Genomic DNA, 19,257 nt, shown 5'->3' with positions numbered 1-19,257 from the left:
GCACTATTAAATATCATCCCGTTTATATTAGTCCAGTTTACAAGGTCATCCTGATTTTCTTGTATGATATTCTGGTCCTCCTCTGTATACCTCCCAACTTTGTGTTATCTGCAAATTTTATTAGCACACTCCCACTTTTTGTGCCAAGATCAGTAGTAAAAATGTTAAATAAGATTGGTCCCAAGATTGGTCCCTGAGGAACTCCACTACTAACCTCCTTCTAGCTTTACAGTTCACCTTTCAGTATGATTCCTGATATTCTGGGAATCAGCAAGCAAGAGGCAACAATGTGCGCAAAAGGACTGGTCCCCAAGCATTGTAGACGTTTTTTGGCAATGGGAGTACAAAATAAAAATGAAACAATATAGTGAAAAACTGCCATAAGGCATGATTGTTAAATGTATTATTTTCTCTGTATCAATTCTTTTCTCAAACTACATAAAGGGAATAGGACTGTCCTGTTACCGCTGTTGAAAAGTGCAGGGGGAGAGGGAGGACAGCCACACTGGTAAAGGTGGTAAGAAGTCAGGGAGAACAGTACTATGATGGAAGGGTCGTTGGTTGGTAGAGGGTAGTGGCATGTTAGTCAGGTAATGGAAGGTTGGCAGAAAAAGTGCTGAGCTTGGGGTGATGCAGGAACCAATTGTCATTGTACATTACCGTTAGAGATGGGCAGAGAATGGTAATGCCATTTCACAGATTATTTCTAAATTAGTTTTTGTATCAATTTGGAATGAATTTGAAAGTTTCAAAATTCTCTGCAAAACAAAAATTTTTTAAAAATTGTATTTCAATAATGGGAATATAGGACTGGATAAAACCTCATGGGTCATCAAAGTCCAGTTCCCTGGTGTTACAGGTAACCCCATCATATAATCCCATTCAAATGTATCAAGCTCCATTTTAAAACCAATTAGTTTCTTTGCCTCCATTACTTCTATTGAAAGGTTGTTCTAGAAACTCACTTCTTTGATGGTAGATACATCCTTCTAATTTCCATCTTAAAATTATTCATGGCCACTTTATACCCATTTATTTTTGTGTCAGCGGCTGTCTTTTAGTTTAAATAGCTCTTTTCCATCCCTGTTGTTTAGCCCCATGTTTCATGTTGAAATGAAACATTTCAACCTTTTTCAACCCAGAACAGAAAAATCCAGTAGCAGCTAGTTTGATTGGAATTTTCACTGCATCACTTATTCCAGGCAGGGAGGGGCCAGAGCAGGATAGGAGTACTAGTGTCTGACAGATGTAAATAAAGGCAAGATAAATAAAAACTCCCTATAGCAGAGATGGAAGAAAGAGTGGTGGGGTGGGGGAACCTGAAGGAGAGTGAGCCTCTTGCCAATCCATGAGGTGATGCTCAAGTATATAGGAGAACTTTGCAGTAGTGACAGGGCAGTCAAAAGGTGGCTGCCTGCCACCACAGTGAAAGGGGCTCCCAAGTGCACAGGGGAAAGACTCTGGAACCAGTCTCCCTGGTCCCACCTGCAAAGGAGGCACCCAGAGGTACTGTGGAGGCACCAAGGACCCCACTAGGAGCCTCTGATGTGCAGATCAGACTTTAGATGATCCAGTGGTCCCTTCTGGCCTTAATCTTGATGACTCTGAGTAGGCCTATGACATTCCCTGTCAAGAGACACATGCATCTGCTGGAGATGGTAGGGCCTGCTGCACTAAAGCGGTTCTCCAAGTACAGATTTGATGGTAGGCAACAGCCAGCTTGTGCAATGCTGGCCATACACCCTTCCTTAGCTGCCAACAGTGAAGAGGGTCTGAGTCAGGGGTACCAACATTGTATCTTGTAAATATTCCTCCACCATCCTCTCTGCTGCAGCAGCATCAGGCTCCTGCTCCTCAAGGTGGGAAGAAGCCATGTGACCATTCCAAAGTCCCCCAACCTCTGTCAAAAGGAGGATGACGACCTTTTGCTCTCTTCCTTGGCAGAATCCATGTCATACTATCCTCCGCTAGTGTTGCCTCTTGGTTGTGACAGTGTCTTGAATCACCTCATCAATGACATTAACCACTATGTCTTTCAGGGTGTGACTACATTACAGTCAGAGGTGTGACTGCAGCACATGTATAATAAATAAAAGCTACATTGGGTAACTAACACCACTATCAGTGATGCCACGGCAGCATGGGTGGCAGCACAAGCTGTTTTTCCATCTGGAGCATGCCTGCCTCCCTGTTCTCTGATGAGAGGAAGGAAGCCATAGTCCTTTGAATCAGCAGTCTAGATATGTTGCTATCCAGTTATGCTCCTTCTCCCAGATGTCTAAGAGCAGGGGCGGCTCTAGAAATTAGGCTGCCCCAGGCAGCGCGGTGTGCTGCGCCGCCCTTCCTCGGTCCCGCGGCGGGTCCCCTCTTCCCGCGGCTCCGGTTGAGCTCCCGCGGCAGGTCCACCGGAGCCCCGGGACGAGTGGACCTGCCGCAGGCATGACTGCGGGAGCTCCACCGGAGCCGCGGGCACGGCTGCGGACGGTTCGCGGGTCCGGCGGCTCCGCTTGAGCTGCCGCAGTCATGCCTGAGGGAGGTCCAGCCGAGCCGCAGGACGAGCCCCCCTCCGCAGTCATGCCTGCGGCAGGTCCGGTCGTCCGCGGCTCCGGTGGACCTCCCACAGGCATGGCTGCGGCAGGTCCACCGGCCCAGCCTGCCGCCCCCTAGATTTGGCCGCCCTAGGCAACAGCTTGGTTTGCTGGTGCCTAGAGCCGCCCCTGTCTAAGAGATGGTGATTTCCCAGAAGAAAAGACTGCATGACTCCCACTCTGGGATTCCCCACTCTGTTTCTGAAACACGTGTCTCAGTTCTCTCTCCAGCAGGCACAGCAAGGGAATTACTTAGTTGGTCCCTGCATCCCTGTGGTCTCAAAATGTCAAAGGAGATTGGTTAACTTCTTCATGAGGAGCCAGTGGGTGGGTGAAGTTTGGAGGCTGGTGTTCATCCGTACATTCCTGGACCCACAGACATGGAACCCTACCATTGCTTTTCTGTGCTCATACAGACTTTCCATCCTGTAAAAGGTGGAGAGCCACCTGCTCACCACCTCCTACTTCAACTGGTAGCAGTTTGAGTGACTCTTGTAGCTCTCTAAGTTTGTGGTGCACTGCACAGGACTAGCTGAAGTGGCCACAGAGCTTCCCAGCCTTTGACAGCAGTACCTGCAACACTGTATCTCACCCCTCCTAGGAATTTCCTCACAACGAGACTGAGGCAGTGAGCAAGACAAGGGACAAGCTGGAAGCAACCATCACACTCTGCCTTTGTGTTGGCTACTCCATTGTCCATTGCCAGAAACCCAGCAGAGAGGTCCAGGGGCTTCAGCCACTTGGTGACAGCACGACTTCTTTAAGATGTTTCCAGAGGTGTGCTGTTTTTCAAAGCCCCACATGCAAAGCATCACAGCTAACTGGACAGAGGTCATTGGTTCTGCCAGACTAATTAACATGAGGGAAGCCAATAGCAACATTCCAAATGCATTGGGACCAGCAGAGCAGGAGATGGAGCCAGCCTCACCTGTGCCTTAATTAATTAATTAATTGTTTCTCTGTCGGTGGGGCCAGGACTAACTGGGGGTCAGGTGATAGTTTAATGAAAAGCTGGGCCTTATAGGAGAGTGGAGAGAGATCTGTCTGGGGAGTGAGCAGGCTTCTGTGGAAGACCCTGAGCCATTGTCATCAGTCAGGTGGGTACCCCAGGGAAACCAGTGCTCTATTGCAGAGCAGTGAGGAACCTCAGGGAGCAAGCTGGGTTTCCGTAGAAGGCCTTGGAGTAGGGTCTTGAAGGAGTATGGAAGTCTGGGCTCTATCCCAGACTGTAAGAGGGACTCCAGTGGAGTCCAAAGCAAGGTGGAATGCACCTTTTGTCTGTTTGGGACTACTGTTACCCTGAAAAGGGACTGAGAGTGACCCAGAGAAGAGAGCTGAGCTGTATGAATCTCAGAGAGAACACCTGGGTGAGGAGAATTTGAAGCAGGAAGTGCCTGTAGTGCCATATTCCACCAGAAGGTGGTGCTAAAGCAGAGGTGGGGAAACTGCGGCCTGCGGGACCGTCCTGCCCAGCCGCTGAGCTCCTGGCCCGGGAGGCTTGCCCCAGCCCCTCCCCGGCAGTCCTCCCTCCCCTGCAGCCTCAGTTCGCTCGCTCCGCCGCCGGTGCAATGCTCTGAGCAGCGGGGCTGTGAGCTCCTGGGGCAGTGCAGCTGCGGAGCCCGGCCTGACCCAGTGCTCTGTGCTGCATGGTGACAGCAGCGGCGGCATGGCCTGGCTCCAGCCAGGTGGCATGACTGTAGTGCCGCCAGCCACCAGTGCTCCAGGCAGCATAGTAAGGGGGCAGGGAGGGTTGCATAGAGGGCAGGGGAGTTCGGGATGGTGGTCAGGGGGTGGGGGCATGCATACAGGTTGAGGGGAGGAACAGGGGATTGAATGGAGGCAGGTGTACTGGAGGCGGCAGTCAGGAAGGAGGGGGGTTTGGATGGGGCAGCAGGGGGCAGTCAGGAGCCAGGGAGAAGGGGGGGCATCAGGAATGAGAGGAGGGGTTGGATGGGGTGGGGGGGTCTGGAGGTAGTCAGGGGACAGGGAGTGGGGCTGTGTGGATGGGGCAGGGGTCCCGAGGGGGGAGCAGATAGGAGGTGGGGGCCAGGCTACAGCCCCCTCCCCTAACCGGCCCTCCATACAATTTCCGAAACCCGTTGCAGCCCTCAGGCTGAAAAGTTTGCCCACCCCTGTGCTAAAGGGCACCCGTGACCCACTACTTACCCCCAGAGAAAGTTCCCTTCACACTCAACACAGCAGAAGGGGAGCAGAGACCTCTTGAGAAAGTGGATTATCTCCACTGATGATAGAAGCCCTCCCGTTGGTGTAGGTAGCATCTTCACTAAAGCACTGCAGCTGTGCCACTGCAGCCTTTGAAATATAGACAAGCCCTTAGGTGCCTTTGAAAAATCCCAAAAGCCAAATACCTATGTGCTCCTATATTTTAACGAGGTGAATAGACTTACCATTTGATGTCATATCATATGCTATTTACCCTTTTCTCATGGATGGAGGGTGGAACCCCCCCCTTCAGGGAGGCTAGCCCCTGGCTCTGCCCCTTCCACCTGCTTTCCTCACTGGAGGAGCCCCGGGCCTGAGCACCTCCCTCCACCTGCCCAGAGGAGCCCTGAGCCAGCCGCACCACGCCTCCTCAGACCCCAAGCTGCCATGGGGAAAAGCGTCTTGGACTCTCTCCAGAAGAAGCTACTCAAATTCCTGCATTCATCAGTAATCTCTCTGGAGTCCAGGTAGATTATTTATGAAGCCAGGAAGCTGAGTAGCAAATACTGCCTCATCAGCCGCCCCGGAACCAGAATAAGGCATAATAAAACCAGGGGCAGCTCTAGGTATTTTGCCACCCCAAGCACGGCAGGCAGGCTGCCTTCGACTGCGGGAGGTCCCCAGTCCTGCGGATTCAGCGGCACACCTGTGGGAAGGTCTGCCGAAGCCATGGGACCAGCGGACCCTCCGCAGGCATGCTGCCAAAGGCAACCTGCCTGCCACCCTCGTGGCGACTGGCAGAGAGCACCCTGTGGCTTGCCGCCCCAGGCACGCGCTTGGCGTGCTGATGCTTGGTGCCGCCCTTGAATAAAACAAAAACTTCCCCCACAAATGGGGTTCCGGTAGCAGAGCCTCCCCTGGCCTATTACACCCACTGCCTATGCCTGTTCTGTTTTTCAGATTGTTTAGCTCTCCCTCCCTTTCTCAGAGTCTTGAACTGGCAATGATGAATATGATCAATCACATCTCTGCAATCCAGATCAAGTGCAAAAGTCTGAATCTTGGCCTTGAGCTCCACCAGCTACAATGTAGCTCGTTAAATAATGAGTCCGACTCACCAAAATCGTAAGATTATCTTCAAAATCTTATGATTTGTAAGCCAAAGTCATGGTGGGGTTTGCCAGCCTTCTGATATTTTTTGCCTTTGGGGAAGGCCAATTGCCCCAAATTCCATTTTAGGTTCAAATATCAAGCTTTAAAAAACACATCACACAAATGCAGACCTCCCTGTTTGCAACTCAGAGGGGAATCCACTTACCAACACATACCCCTAAGTCTGCCTCCTGCTCCCCACTTTCTCCTGACTCCTCATAGGATCAGGTCCTGTTTCCTAACACATTCCTCATGCCGTTTTCCTCACAGTCTCACTACCAGCACCTCTGAATTCTTCTGTCCCCTGCCTGGCTTTCACATGGCTACTGAAAGGCCACCATTTTGGAAATAATGGGAGATGCTGGCCATTTTAGCTCAGGGCAGTCTCACTGTCACCTACAAAAGGTTAAAGGGATAAGGGGACCATCTGGCTGAGGGCAGCCTATGGCTATGTTTATAGTTGAATAAGATATAAAATATGTTGCCAACAATACAGTAAAGTACATTATAATAATAAAGGGCCCAATCCAATGTCCATTTAAGTTAATGGGTTTCTAGCATTGACCTTTCTGTAAAGAAAATTAAATTGAAATCTAAGTAAGAGGACATAATTAATTATAAAGTGAATTAACACCACTTCATCTGACTACACAATGTATTTCAAACCAACTTTCTCAAAAGAGAACCAATAATTGGCATGGGGATGGTGTTTGCAAATACTTGTGGCTTAAGGCAATACAATCAGAATAATGAATCAGTGACCAGGTTCAAGAGTTACTGGGGCTGCTTTTAAAATGAGAATTTTTTAAAATGCTAAAAGTGAAATAAACAAATTAGGTAAACTTTGCCCTTAGCTCTGGACAACAAGTGATCTAATGGAGCTGCTAAATACACAGAGCAATAACTGAAAAAAGAGAGATGATTAAAAATAGCTCTGATAATTACTGTGGACTTTTATCAGATAGTACCATTGACTAGCTACAAAAACCAGATTACCTTTTGCTGTTTTCTTTAGAAGCAAATGAATATTCTTATCTATCCAACTGTAAAAGCAAACATTCTATATTGGGATGGACATGTAATGATTCTAGTAGTGCCAAAGTTTCCTAACCTTTGCTAAGGACATTAAGCTGTAAATAGATTTCTAGGTTGACTTTTGGACTTACAAAATAGCAAGGCATTTCCATAAAATAATCTCGCCTGGCTGATTTTAAACTGTCCTGTTGCTCTGTGCTATGCTGGTAAATTGGAGTAAAACATACATCCAAGACCAATGGCTATTACAGCCTTAAAATTGGAGGAATGATTGTCTCAATTTCAGGGACTGCTGGGAGTCTCAAAATTAATTTATGTTCACTAGAACTGAGTGGAAATTTTTCCAACACAATACTGTTCCATCAGAAAAACATAATTCACTGAAACCAAAACAAACACTCAAGAAACCTGTTGATTTTGACAACTCTCCATCAGAAACCTGCCTGGTTTCCTGCCAGTTTGTGGGCCTCCCCTGAAGCCCACCTAGCAGGCTGCCACAGAGCCAGAACCCCCAGGCTCCCCAGCTTGCAAGTCAGCTAGTTCTCTGATAGTCAGGCAGCTGGGGGAGCCAGCTGGCATGGGAGGTGGGAAGCTGTGGGAGCACCCAGCCAGGTGGCATGCTGCAGGTCTGGGGTTTCCAGGCTCCCAAACTCCAAGCCTCCTGGCTCAGTCCACAGCTCCCACAGCTTCTAGGCTCCAAACTCACCATTTGACTGCCTGTTTTGAAATTATCAAACAACATATTTTGGTTTTTCAAATTTTTTTTTAAATAATCTTTGTTGCAAAGAGAATTTCTAAATTTTTGGTTTTGTCTGAATTGAAACAAAAACAGATTTTGAAATCCTCCAAGAAACTGAATTGCCATTCTCTGCTCAGCTGTAATACACACAGAAATGAAGAGTCATGGGTTTTGCATGTCAGAGAGGCAATGTACTTTAATTTGGGCTAATTCAAAAACTCTGGAAGTTAGTTATCTGGCAGATGCTGGACCAAGTTACACAGGTTAAAATTCAAAATACCTCCATTGACATCAGTGCAGATATACTGTGTAAAACTGGTGTTAAGCAGGAAGAAAATCAGTTCCAGAATCTGACCCACAGTATTTAATTTACAATTATTTTGCCCACCCACAGCATGCTGAATCAGTGCAAGTTATACTACGTTACCAATTATGGGTGAGATTCACCAGCAGAGTCTGGCTGCTTTGAGCTGCTCAGACAACACAAAGCAGCCATAAATCTGGTTTAAACGCCATTCTTACTACTATCTTTCCCTGCTGAAGCAGTGTAAGGTGCCTCGAGCATGCCCATAAATCTGGTCCCCATATGCAGTTTTATGGCCCAAATTAAATCAATGACTAATGTACATCATCTTTGACTTTGCTCATTGAATCCAACTCCTACTGATTGTACCCTACCTCTCACCAGCCAACCCTATCCCTGCAAGAAAAAATACTCTCAGCACTGGTTATCTGCACACATGTATTATTTTGGCCATATTTCAGGTTAGCGTGAAGCAATAGTTGAAGACAAGGGAAATTCATCTTTTGTTTCTTATTGTAGGTAGATCCGTGGAAGGAAGCTTTTATAACTCAGTGAAAACTTTATAACTTTACAGAAGAAATTAGTGTCGTAAAGAACACTGAGGGACAGATTCTGCAAGTTACACCAGTATAAATCCAGAATGACTCCTATGAACCCATCAGTGTCTCTGGGCCCAATTCTGATTTCATTTCCACCAAAGCAAAAGAGAACAGAATCAGACCCCCAGAGGTTCAAATCCTGAGTAGGAGATAAGGACACCAAATGTGTTTTACCCTAGAGTTCCCATATAGCTTTCAGCTAAGACATGGTGAATAGACATTGCTCTTCTCTTCGTCATAGCTCACTCACCTTTGCTGTCTTCAGTCAAGAAGTAAAGGCAGGAATTACAAAATTATAAATGCTATCTCAAATTAAGCTATCAATGTCACCCTTTAAAAACTGAAGTTGGTTTTTATTCCAAATGTCCAGACAAAATGTTTAAGTGCGGGTAGGGATTATTCCCACCCTTTACCTGGAATACTAGGGAAAATTTGTAAAAATAAGAAATGCAAAAATAAAAATTTGTACAAATACAGAGTAGAACTGTGCACCTCATGAAGTATTTAAGGAGCGCTCTGTAGAAGCATTCAAGTCAAGAAAGCAGCCACTCCTGCAGCCCTTAATCATAAAAGTGGGCCCACAGCCCCACTATTTCCAATGAGACTACTCCTGTGAATAAGGGTTGTGGGACTGGGCACTGGATATTGATCAAAGCCCACTGAAATTAGTGGGAGTCCTTCCTTGACTCCAGTGGGTTTTGAATCAGGCCCTCAAAAGTACAAGTATAAAGAAGCAAAGGCTCTGAGCTGCTTGATTGAAGTGTAAGTATCAAGAGGTCCCTTCCACTCTATCATCTTTTATTAGATTAACATAGAAAAGGATATCAACAAAGAGCAAATACCTTTTGACTTTCAGTCCTTCAGTGCCTAGTAAAGTTTTAGGAAGGATTATTTTGGTGCCTATCCAAATGCCCTTTATCTTTATTAAACTGCAGTTAACCAATAGTTCACTATCTTCCTGGCAACAAGCAGAAAATATCCTATCCAATATGTACCAAACTAGAACTTTGATCTTAAATAAAAATATTGCCACTGCTTACATAGGAAAGCAACAACAGAGAACTTACACAAAGGGTATGTCTTCACTACCGGCTGGATTGGCAGGCAGTGATCGATCCAGCAGGAATCAATTTATTGTGTCTAGACTAGATGCAATAAATCAATCCCCGAGCGCTCTCACGTCGACTCCCGTACTCCAGCTCAGCGAGAGGTGCAGGCAGAGTCAACGGGGGAGCAGCAGCAGGCGACTCACCGTAGTGAAGACACCACAGTAAGTAGATCTTAGTATGTTGATTTCAGCTTTTCCTTTTATCTCTTCAAGTTCTGATTAAGACATAATATGCCTACAGTTGAACGACATCCATTTAGAGCCTAACCTTATCACTCTTACACACCTTGAATAGCATCTTACTTCACAAGTAGCCCTAAGTAGCCAATTGCAGAGTAAGATATCGTTTAATGTTAGCAATGTGGTACAACTGGGACTTTATTTACTCAGATTACTTGAAAACAACTCATTCTGTGAATGTAGTGTGCAATCATATGCTTGGAGGACAAAACGGGATTACTTTCATCCTTTCTGCACCAGGTATTTACAGTTGATTTTTATAAAAGTACAGCCAAGCCAAGAATTCCTGCCTTCTGTTTTAGCACACTTTACAACTGAACTCTTATTTTTTGTTTTTAATTTTTTTCATTCATGATGAAAGCTTCAAAGAGTCTCTCACCTCACAAATGGTAGAATTTGTGACTATATCAGAACCACTGATATCAAGAAGATTACATTATAGGAAATCATGATGTCTAGTCTGAATCCTCTCTACTGGTTTAATTATACTTGTTCGTCATCTCTGATGCTTTAAAGCCACATGACTCAAATGATGAGTGATTAATTTCTATTGAAATAAAATATTTGCAAACAAATACTATCAAAGAACAGGAGAGGAAAAGATATTAAAAGCTAGAAATTAGATATTTTCTTATTTGTTTCCATTTCCATTGTAACTGGTACTATTAAAAGAAAAATGAAGGGGAAAATCTGCATGATGTGGCAAAACAGGATTATTTACTGTTGCTCCTTGTTAAAAAAAAATTGTTAGATATATTTCTACAATAACTATCAGGTGTGTTCACCTCTAACTGGCCAAGTTCTGCTCTCAGTTATTTCAGAAGAAATAGATCAATTGACTTCAATGTACCTACTCTGCATTTCCAAGTGAACAGAATGTGGTGCACTGCCTATGCATTACTTTTATTTAATATAAAGAAAGTGGTGTGCATGCACTGAGAGGAGAAAGTTCCTAGATTTGTAATTGTTCACACTTTTTAGGGTTTAGTGTTCAATGGTCAAACCCCAAAAGGTCAACACCTAAGAACAGTATTTATCCAGGAAATGGAGAGGAGAGTCAGCATCCTGTCTGCAATGTGACTGGTTTCTAGGCAGCAGCTCCTCTCCACTTCTTGAAGAAATAAATGTGGTGTTTGGTTTCTGAAAATGCAGTTTATATTGTGCAAATTGGCCCAAGTTCAATGCACAAACAATTCACTTGGATCAAGAAACAGAAAAAAATCTATTTTCAGAAACAGAACATTTCTCTGATTCTTTGAGGAGAAAGAGGACTGGCCACCAATACTCTAGTCATTCGGTAAGGAGACACTGACTCTTCTCTTCCTTATCTGAAAGATAGCGTTGCCCCCTTTCAATCCGAGGAACTAGTCAAACTTCGGACCCTTGGAGGTGTTCCAAATGGAAGTATAAACTGATGATGGAATCTCATGTTTTCTTTTATGCAATCTTGTTTATTTACAAGGAATGTACAAGGTTCTGCTTCTCCAAATTTAGAAGGAACTAGAATCAAAACAATAGCTTCTTAGGCCTAGTCTACACTAGAAAATTAGGTCAGTTTAACTATGGCAGTCACAGACAAAGCCAGCACTAGGCCTAAGTAATTGCTTAGGGCCGCGAGCAGCTCAAAGGGCCCCACTATTTGCTTTTTATTATGTGTTGTGTTGTGTGGGGAGCCCCCCCCCCCCCCCGCCAGAGCTTTCCCACGTATGGCCTCCAATGGGCTAGCACCACCTCTGATCAGAGATGTGAAAAATCCACACCTCTGAGTTGCATTGTTAAGCTGACCTAAGTCCTCATGTAGACAGCACTAAATAGAAGAATTCTTCTATGGACCTAGCTAATGCCTCTTGGGCACGTGGATTACCTACACTGACAGGATAATCTCTCTGGTCAGCATAGGTAGTGTTTACACTGAAGCACTACAATGGCACAGCTGTGCCACTGTGGCATTTTAAGTATAGATATGCCCTTAGCTTACAGTCCAAGCCTCCTGAGTCAACACTAGACCCAAAAACCCTCTCTCTAGCTTTTTTCCAGGATCATACACCATGTTCACAGACTGTTGCTTGGATTTCTTGCTTCTTACCTCTGAGTCTGTCTCTGTTCTGTCTGTCACATTTTCTGTATCTGCACCCCAGTTTCTCTCTCTCTCTCACACACACACACACACACACACACACACACACAGGAAACCTCCAGCTACATGTTGCTGGTTTGCCAGGTATGACCCCTTAACTATCTCTTACAACTATCTTAAGTGAAAGGCGCATTCATACATCAGTTTTAACAAGGTTCTAACTTGGCCCATAACAAGGTTTAACCCAGCTCATAAGAATAGGGTGGATCCTATGTGTCAGCTTTCTACCATTCTGTTTTCTGGCTGTAGACTTGAGGGGGTGTCAACCTCTATGGATTCAACCTGTTCTATTCAACTTCTTTTGTTAATAAAGCACATAATTGCACGTATTTCTTACCCCGTTTTGGAGTCTTAGATAAGTCAAAAACAAAGTGTTAGCTTAAGAAAAATATTCATTTTCCCCAGTACCCTAAAACTAAGAGCCAGATCTTCAGCTGGGGTAAATCAGCATAGCTGCATTGACCTCAATAGAACTATCCAGTGGTTTGTTTCCTACATACCCTTGGAGAACAAAAATAATCTAAACTATACTCACCTACATTATACATCTTCCTTATTACTTAGATAAAATGTGTCTTATTTTATAAATTCAGAATTTGAAATGAGGCTACTGCAAAGAGCTTTATAACTAGTGAATGGACATTTATAGAACATGTGACGCTTTCAAGTGGTACCCAGGGTTGTGAGGCACCTTGCTAATACCTTCCCTTAGCATGAGGAAGCCTTAACTGTGCCTTCTGCTGGTCAGCTCCCCAACTCTACGTGCAAAGGCAACACATGCCCCTCTAGGCCTAGGCAGGCCTCACTGTCTCTCTACACATTAGCAATAGGTACACTGCAACCCCCAAGCCTTCTGAGCATATCCCTGGAGGGCCCAGCCCCTGATCCACTGGACACTCACAGAATTCCACAAACTCCAAAGAGAGATTGCTGAACTTGAATTAATATGCAAATTAGATACAATTAACTTAGGTTTGAACAGAGACTGGGAATGGTTGGGTCATTACACTAATTGAATCTATTTCCCCATGTTAAAATATCCTCACACCTTCTATTGGTCATCTCAATTATCACTTCAAAGGTTTTTTTTCTCTCTCCTGCTGATGATAGCTCATCTCAATTGATTGGCCTCTTACAGTTGGTATGGCTACTCCCACCTTTTCATGTTCTCTGTATGTATAAATATCTTCTTTCTGTGTGTTCCATTCTATGCAACAAGTAGAAGTAACAAGTAGAAGTAGAAGTATTGGAAACAAATGGTTACATATAAAGTAAAATCATAACATGCATTCTAGAACCTAGACTTAATTAACTAGATACTTTCATGTCTTGTAGAGTAATGTTCACCCGAAGTCTTTTCAGTGTTTTACAGACAGTCTGGGTGGGACCCTCCTTTCATACGACTGTTAGCTTGTTAGCTTGTCTCCTCAGTGAAGGATCCTGTGTTTTTGTGCCTTCCCTGACATACCAGACTAATCCTTTTATCTTTGTCATAAACAGGATACTCCCCTGCTATTTTATTTCTTCCTGTAGATTTTGCAATTTTTTGACTGACTTTTAGCTTAGTGTGCAAATAAGCCTCCACAATGCACAATACACGTGTGGCCAGACAGAGAAATAAGCATCTGTTTCCTCCTGCCTGAAAGGAACGTGTCCAAGGTATGTCACTTTCCGGTGACCTGCCTTAACTCCCAGACATTAAGAACATACTTTTTTAGTATAGCTACATAATTTCTGAAATATTATCCATACATACATTTCACAATGATAAGGATGACCAGTGAGCTATGGACTCTCAGTAGAGACCTCACATGCCAACCTTTGGTTATGCAGCTATTTGACTCAGGGAATCCCTGTAAAAATCTTTGCATCCCCTGTGCCCTCTGGCAGTTGGCACTGAGAAGTCCCTGGGTCAGGTGTGCTTATATTTCTCTCCAAAATTAGCACCTGTGCAAATGCAGTAATTGGGCATGCAGTTTCACTAGCAAGCACTTCAACATTTTCAACAGGTGGTGCTATTGGACAAATCCTACAAAGGTGACTTCTATAGGAGATGAAGTTGCCTCAGCACTTCACAGGAAGCTCATAGCATTTTGCAGGATTGGACTCTAAAGCATGAGAGCTACTGTGCACCTAAAAGAGAGCAAAAGAAGTGGTAGGTTGGCCAGGGGTTATGACCATAAGCATTCAAGTGACTATGCAACATGATTAGGCACATATTTAGGCACCTAAATTTAATCAAGGTATTTATGCTTGCAAGTGTTCATGATGTATTTTAGAAGTTCTCCATTTATAACATTTCATTCCACAATTCCTATATGACAAAGTATGGAACATTATTCAACATTATTAAAAAAAAATTAAACTATCACCTTTGCCCTAAAGTTCAGAAATTGAAAAATGTTAACCACAAAGCAGAACAAACAGTGACTATGTAAATTAAAAAAGTTCAAAAAATGAAAAGGTAGTACATATAACAGTGTAAAATGAACACATAACCAGCCAAATTCAGACCCAGATAAATGCATGAAATTCCACTAACTTGTTTACACCAAACCTGAATTTGATTCACATTCTAATTCTTATCAGATTAATTATTCAGATAATAAATAACTTATCCTCAGAAAGAGTCCAATATCCACATTAGTATCTGTGGGATTTAAAGGATTCGAGGGACATGAATTAATACTTTACAGTAATCAACATTCTGTAAAATGCATTAGTAAAAAGACTTGCACAAACTTCTTTCTGCTCATAAAGGTCTTTGTTTTAATAAAAGCAAAAAGAGTTGCTAGAAACTCTGTACATATTGTAAATTAGGGGACAAATGTGAAAGGACATGTATATTAGAGAGGTAGGGTGTTAATCTGTTGATAGTCAAACAGTTGAGAACAAAGGAGTTTTTCTGAATATCAAGCTTGATTTCACTGGGACAAGTAACAAAGGAGAGGTGTAGTGGAAAGACTCAGAAGGTCAGTGGGTGGAGACAGATCAGATGGTGAGGTGGGATCAGGGGAACTGCGACTGGTTGGGGAGAGCGACTGGGAACAAGGAAGAGAACTGGGAATGGTTGGGCAAGAAGAATTGGACTGGGAGCAGGGTAACTGGGAATGGAAGCAGGAGGGGAGCCTGGCACTCAGACAGGAAGACCAAAGGGGAGACTAGCATGGGCTGGGCAAGGAGACTTGGATTGGGATGAGAAGCCTGAGGAGTGGAGACTGGACTAAGACGAGGAGGTGGGTTGGGGGAAGAGACAAGACTGACACAGGGATAAGTTGGACTGGATGGGGCAGAATGGGCCAAATTTCAAGGTAAGAGACAAAAGAATCTGTGCCACTAGCAGTGCTTAATTTATGCCGAGGCTTGCCAGGGGTGAGATCCGGCACCTCTAAGCTTGGCACTTCATAGCCTCAGCAACTCTGGGCTTGCCGCGTCAGTTATGAAAGTAAAAAAAAATTGCTTGAGCCCTGACACAACATTACAAATTAAGTACTGGCCACTAGTCAAAGCTTGGAATGAAACCCAAGATTCCTGAATCTCACCACTTCTCTGCTGTCAGCAAATATCCATGAAAACTGCTGAAGAACATGTCTCATCCTCATCTAGTGCTGGTCCACAATGAGGATGACAGCCTATCAATGTTACTCAGTTACTCTGTTAGCTCAAGTGGCAGTGGTCTGTGTGTGTGGATTTAAAAATTCCCTGTTTGATGATCCATGTGGGTGTCAATGTGATGCTACACGATGGAGTCTGGGAGGCAGGAGGAGTGTTTCAGTTTGCTTTAAAAAAAATCTAGCATTTTACACACAAAAAAACTGTGTTAAAAGAACACTATTAAGATTGCAAAATAAAGCACTCAAAAGTTGTGAAATGCCTGTGCAACTTTAATTCAGTCCCGTTAAGCATATACATTATGTTATTAAACACCACATACTATTATTTTCTACAGGACTTTTGCCTCATTCAGTACACTGAGTGGCATGGTGCTGCAGCACACCTTCCAACTATTGCAACAGGGGAGTGGTTTATTCACAACCCTGAGCGACATAAATTATGCCTGTATAGACTGTAGTGTATAGACATAGTGCTAGCTACTACACCACGGGGAGGTGGAGTTCCTTCCGTGATGGAAAAACCACTTCTGTCGCTGTAGTCTGTGTCTACGCTATGGTACCATGGCTATGCTGCTGTAGCACTTGTAGTGTAAACAGGTGCTACACATTTGCTAAACATTATTTGCTAAACACTATTTGAGTGGAGAAGACACTCCATCATTCTATCACACAGACTTTTTTTATATTGCAGATGGCATAGTCTGAATTTGCAGATCTAATATAGTGGCAATTTTAGCAGGGATGCCAAATGTATTTTATCTTCTCTGGTGGATGGCAATAAATTCCCAAAGTCTGCGCACCACACAAAAGTTCACAGGTGGATAGACATTAGAGAGATGGATATTATCTGCAAGCAATCTACAAACATGTAGAACTCCATTTCATCTCCTCTGCCTGCCTCTGAATCACATTCATCTACTCTAGGAAATATCCTCTCTGTCTCAGTAAATCCCAATGTGACATATTTACAGATTTCCCCAACTGTTCTTAGAGTCGGTGTACATCGTTTGCAATGCTCTTCCTGGGAACCTCCTTCCTTCCACGTTTCTTAGATCGGCAACTCCTGCCAGGCATTTCCCAACTTGGCCAAGCCTCCGGATCACTGCCAATGGAAATCTGCACTAACAGATCTGACTTTGTAAATCCCAGTTCCTCAGCCGCTTCCTCTCTTCCCCTCTCCTCCACTACCCACCCCCATCTCCTCTCCCCTGTCCAGCCGCCGCTCCGTCCCAGCTAGGGGAGGGATTTTCTCTCCTCTCCAACTCAGAGACGGGCTGGGAGAGGAGACGAGACTGAGGCGCTTTCGCCCTCTCCCTCCATCCCCATTTGTGGGGCAAACTCCTTGGCCGGCCGGCCAGCCATGCAGCTCGGCTGGGAGTGGGCAGCCATCCCTCCATCCCGAGGCGTTTCCTCCCCCCAGCCCTTACCTGGAGGAGGTTGTGCGCCGCCCTGTAGCCCAGCGGCGGGCCGCCCTTGACGCCCGGGGGCAGCCTGCCGGTGGCGTAGCCGTGCCAGGCCACCACGTAGGGGTTGTCCATGGTGAGCCAGTAGCGGACCTGGCCGCCGAAGTGCCTGAAGCAGAGCTCGGCGTAGTCCCGGAACAGCTCGGCCAGGGCCGGGCTGGCCCAGCCCCCGTAGGCGTCCTGCAGGCGCTGCGGCAGGTCCCAGTGGTAGAGGGTCACCACGGGCTCCACGCCCAGCTGCCGCAGGCGGGCCAGCAGGCGGCCGTAGTGCGCCAGGCCGGCGGGGCTGGGGGGCGCGGTGCCGTTGGGCAGCAGGCGCGCCCAGGAGAGCGAGAAGCGGTAGTGGGAGACGCCCAGGCGCCGCAGCCCCTCCGTGTCGCGGAACAGGTTGTTGTAGCTGTCGCTGGCCACGTCCCCGCCGGCGGGCGCCGAGGGCAGCGGCTGGGGCTGGGGCTGGGGCTGGGGGGCGCCGGCCGGCGCCGCCCGGTGCGCGAAGGTGTCCCACACCGAGGCGCCTTTGCCGTCCTGGCGCCAGCCCCCCTCGGCCTGGTACGCGGCGCTGCCCGCCCCCCACAGGAAGCCCGCGGGGAAGGTGTCGTAGAGGAAGAGCTCGTCCTCCGGGTAGGGCAGGCGGGCGAAGCGAGCCCAGGTGCCCGCGCCTTGCCCGGGCTCCCCGCGCAGCCGGCGGCCGCTCAGCAGGCAGAGCAGCAGCAGGGGGAGCGGGGCCGCAGGTGTCATGCTGCCGGGAGGGCGGAGAGGGGACGCGTGTGAGCGCCTGGCTCCCGCCCCGCAGCCCCCTTTATCCCCTCCCCGCCCCCCGGGTGGGCACGGCCATTAATCATTACCTAGGTGCTCGGCGCCCTGCGGCAGCCTCGGCGGGGGGGGGGGAGGGAGCTGGAGCCTCGGGGCGCCCTCCAGGGACGCCCGGGCTTAGCCGTGACGTGGGGGGGTCGTAGGGGTGCAGGGCCCGCGCTGCCAGGACAGGGAAGGGGACGGGGAGCAGCTGCCCCATAGGGTCCAACTCTTCTCCCCTGAGAAGCAGCGCGTCGGGTTGTCTCTTTCCCTCCCCTGCACCAGGAGCAAAGACACATGAGCGCTCCAGAGACAAACCCTGCGGGACCCATTGCAAAGGGCGGCCGTTATTGAAATGGGGCACTGGGATGCCTGGGTACCTAAAACCCCCGCGGTGCCTAACTTTAAGCACACGCCTTTGAACACGAGCCCTTTGCTGCTGGCGCCTTGCTCTGCTTCCTTCTCTGGAGGGAGCCATTTAAAACCCCGGTGGGATGTTTTCTCTGAACCGATTAAATCAATGATTGATGGAGCGCAAAGGCAGGTGAGAAAGAACCGGAGGCTCCTAAGGAGCAGTACGCCATACTGTACCGGGGGCAAGGAATCTCTCTGCACCCCCATGCATCAGCCCAAATCTGAATGGGGAGTCACTTATTCTGTGTGCCAGCCCCAGGCTTGGGATGTAACGGTGTCCACGCTTTTAAATGCAAAGCACTGGTACGGAACGGATTTATTGGCCAGAAGTGACGAGTAAGCGTTTCACCAACTGTACCAAAGTCAATACAAAACAGTCTTCAAGAAACGTGTTAACAGGCGTCTAATTGTCAATTCTTCCAGAGCTCTTGAGACAGATTTGATTACATTGCCTTTCACGGTCATTTCTCCATCTGTGTGCATGGACGATTAGGAAAGAAAGGGGAAAAGTACCATACCATAACCGTAGTTCCAACAGTGGAAAAACTGGCTGTGACGAACTAAATGTATGTCTACACTGGAAACTTCAAACCGCTGCCGGAAGAACGCTCCCGTGGCAGCGCTTTGAAGTGCGAGTGTGGTCGAGCGCGAATGCTGGGAGACAGGTCTCCCGGCGCTCCTGGTAATCCACCTCCACTAGGGGACTAGCTCCGAGCCTGTCTACACTAGCGATTTCAAGCGCTCAGTAGACTAGGTTTATGCTGCTAACTGGAAGGCTGTACTTGTGATCGCAACGAGTCAAAGTTAGAATCACGCCGACAATCACAGACAATAGAAATGGAACTGACTTATAACGCCCTGGAGTAACAACCCCCTTGCAGTACAGTTACATACAGCACTTTGTCAGTT

The 19,257-nt window shown here is 46.6% G+C and overlaps 1 protein-coding gene across 2 annotated transcripts in view; it reads right to left on the bottom strand.

Annotated features, from left to right (window-relative positions):
• Window positions 1–17,897, bottom strand: part of KL (klotho) — a 65,842-nt gene extending 47,945 nt beyond the window's left edge. For both annotated transcript variants that reach the window (XM_039530732.1, XM_039530722.1), the window contains exon 1: window positions 17,107–17,897. In XM_039530732.1, the coding sequence (XP_039386666.1) occupies window positions 17,107–17,880 (774 nt within the window). In that variant the 5' untranslated portion in view covers window positions 17,881–17,897. The remainder of the gene's footprint in view (window positions 1–17,106) is intronic.
• Between the last annotated feature and the right edge of the window lie 1,360 nt (window positions 17,898–19,257).

This window comes from Mauremys reevesii, linkage group 1 (assembly GCF_016161935.1).
Source record: "Mauremys reevesii isolate NIE-2019 linkage group 1, ASM1616193v1, whole genome shotgun sequence".
Lineage (NCBI taxonomy): Eukaryota > Metazoa > Chordata > Testudines > Geoemydidae > Mauremys > Mauremys reevesii.
The sequence above is the reverse complement of the archived record's forward strand: the minus strand, read 5'-3'. Positions and strand labels throughout refer to the sequence as shown.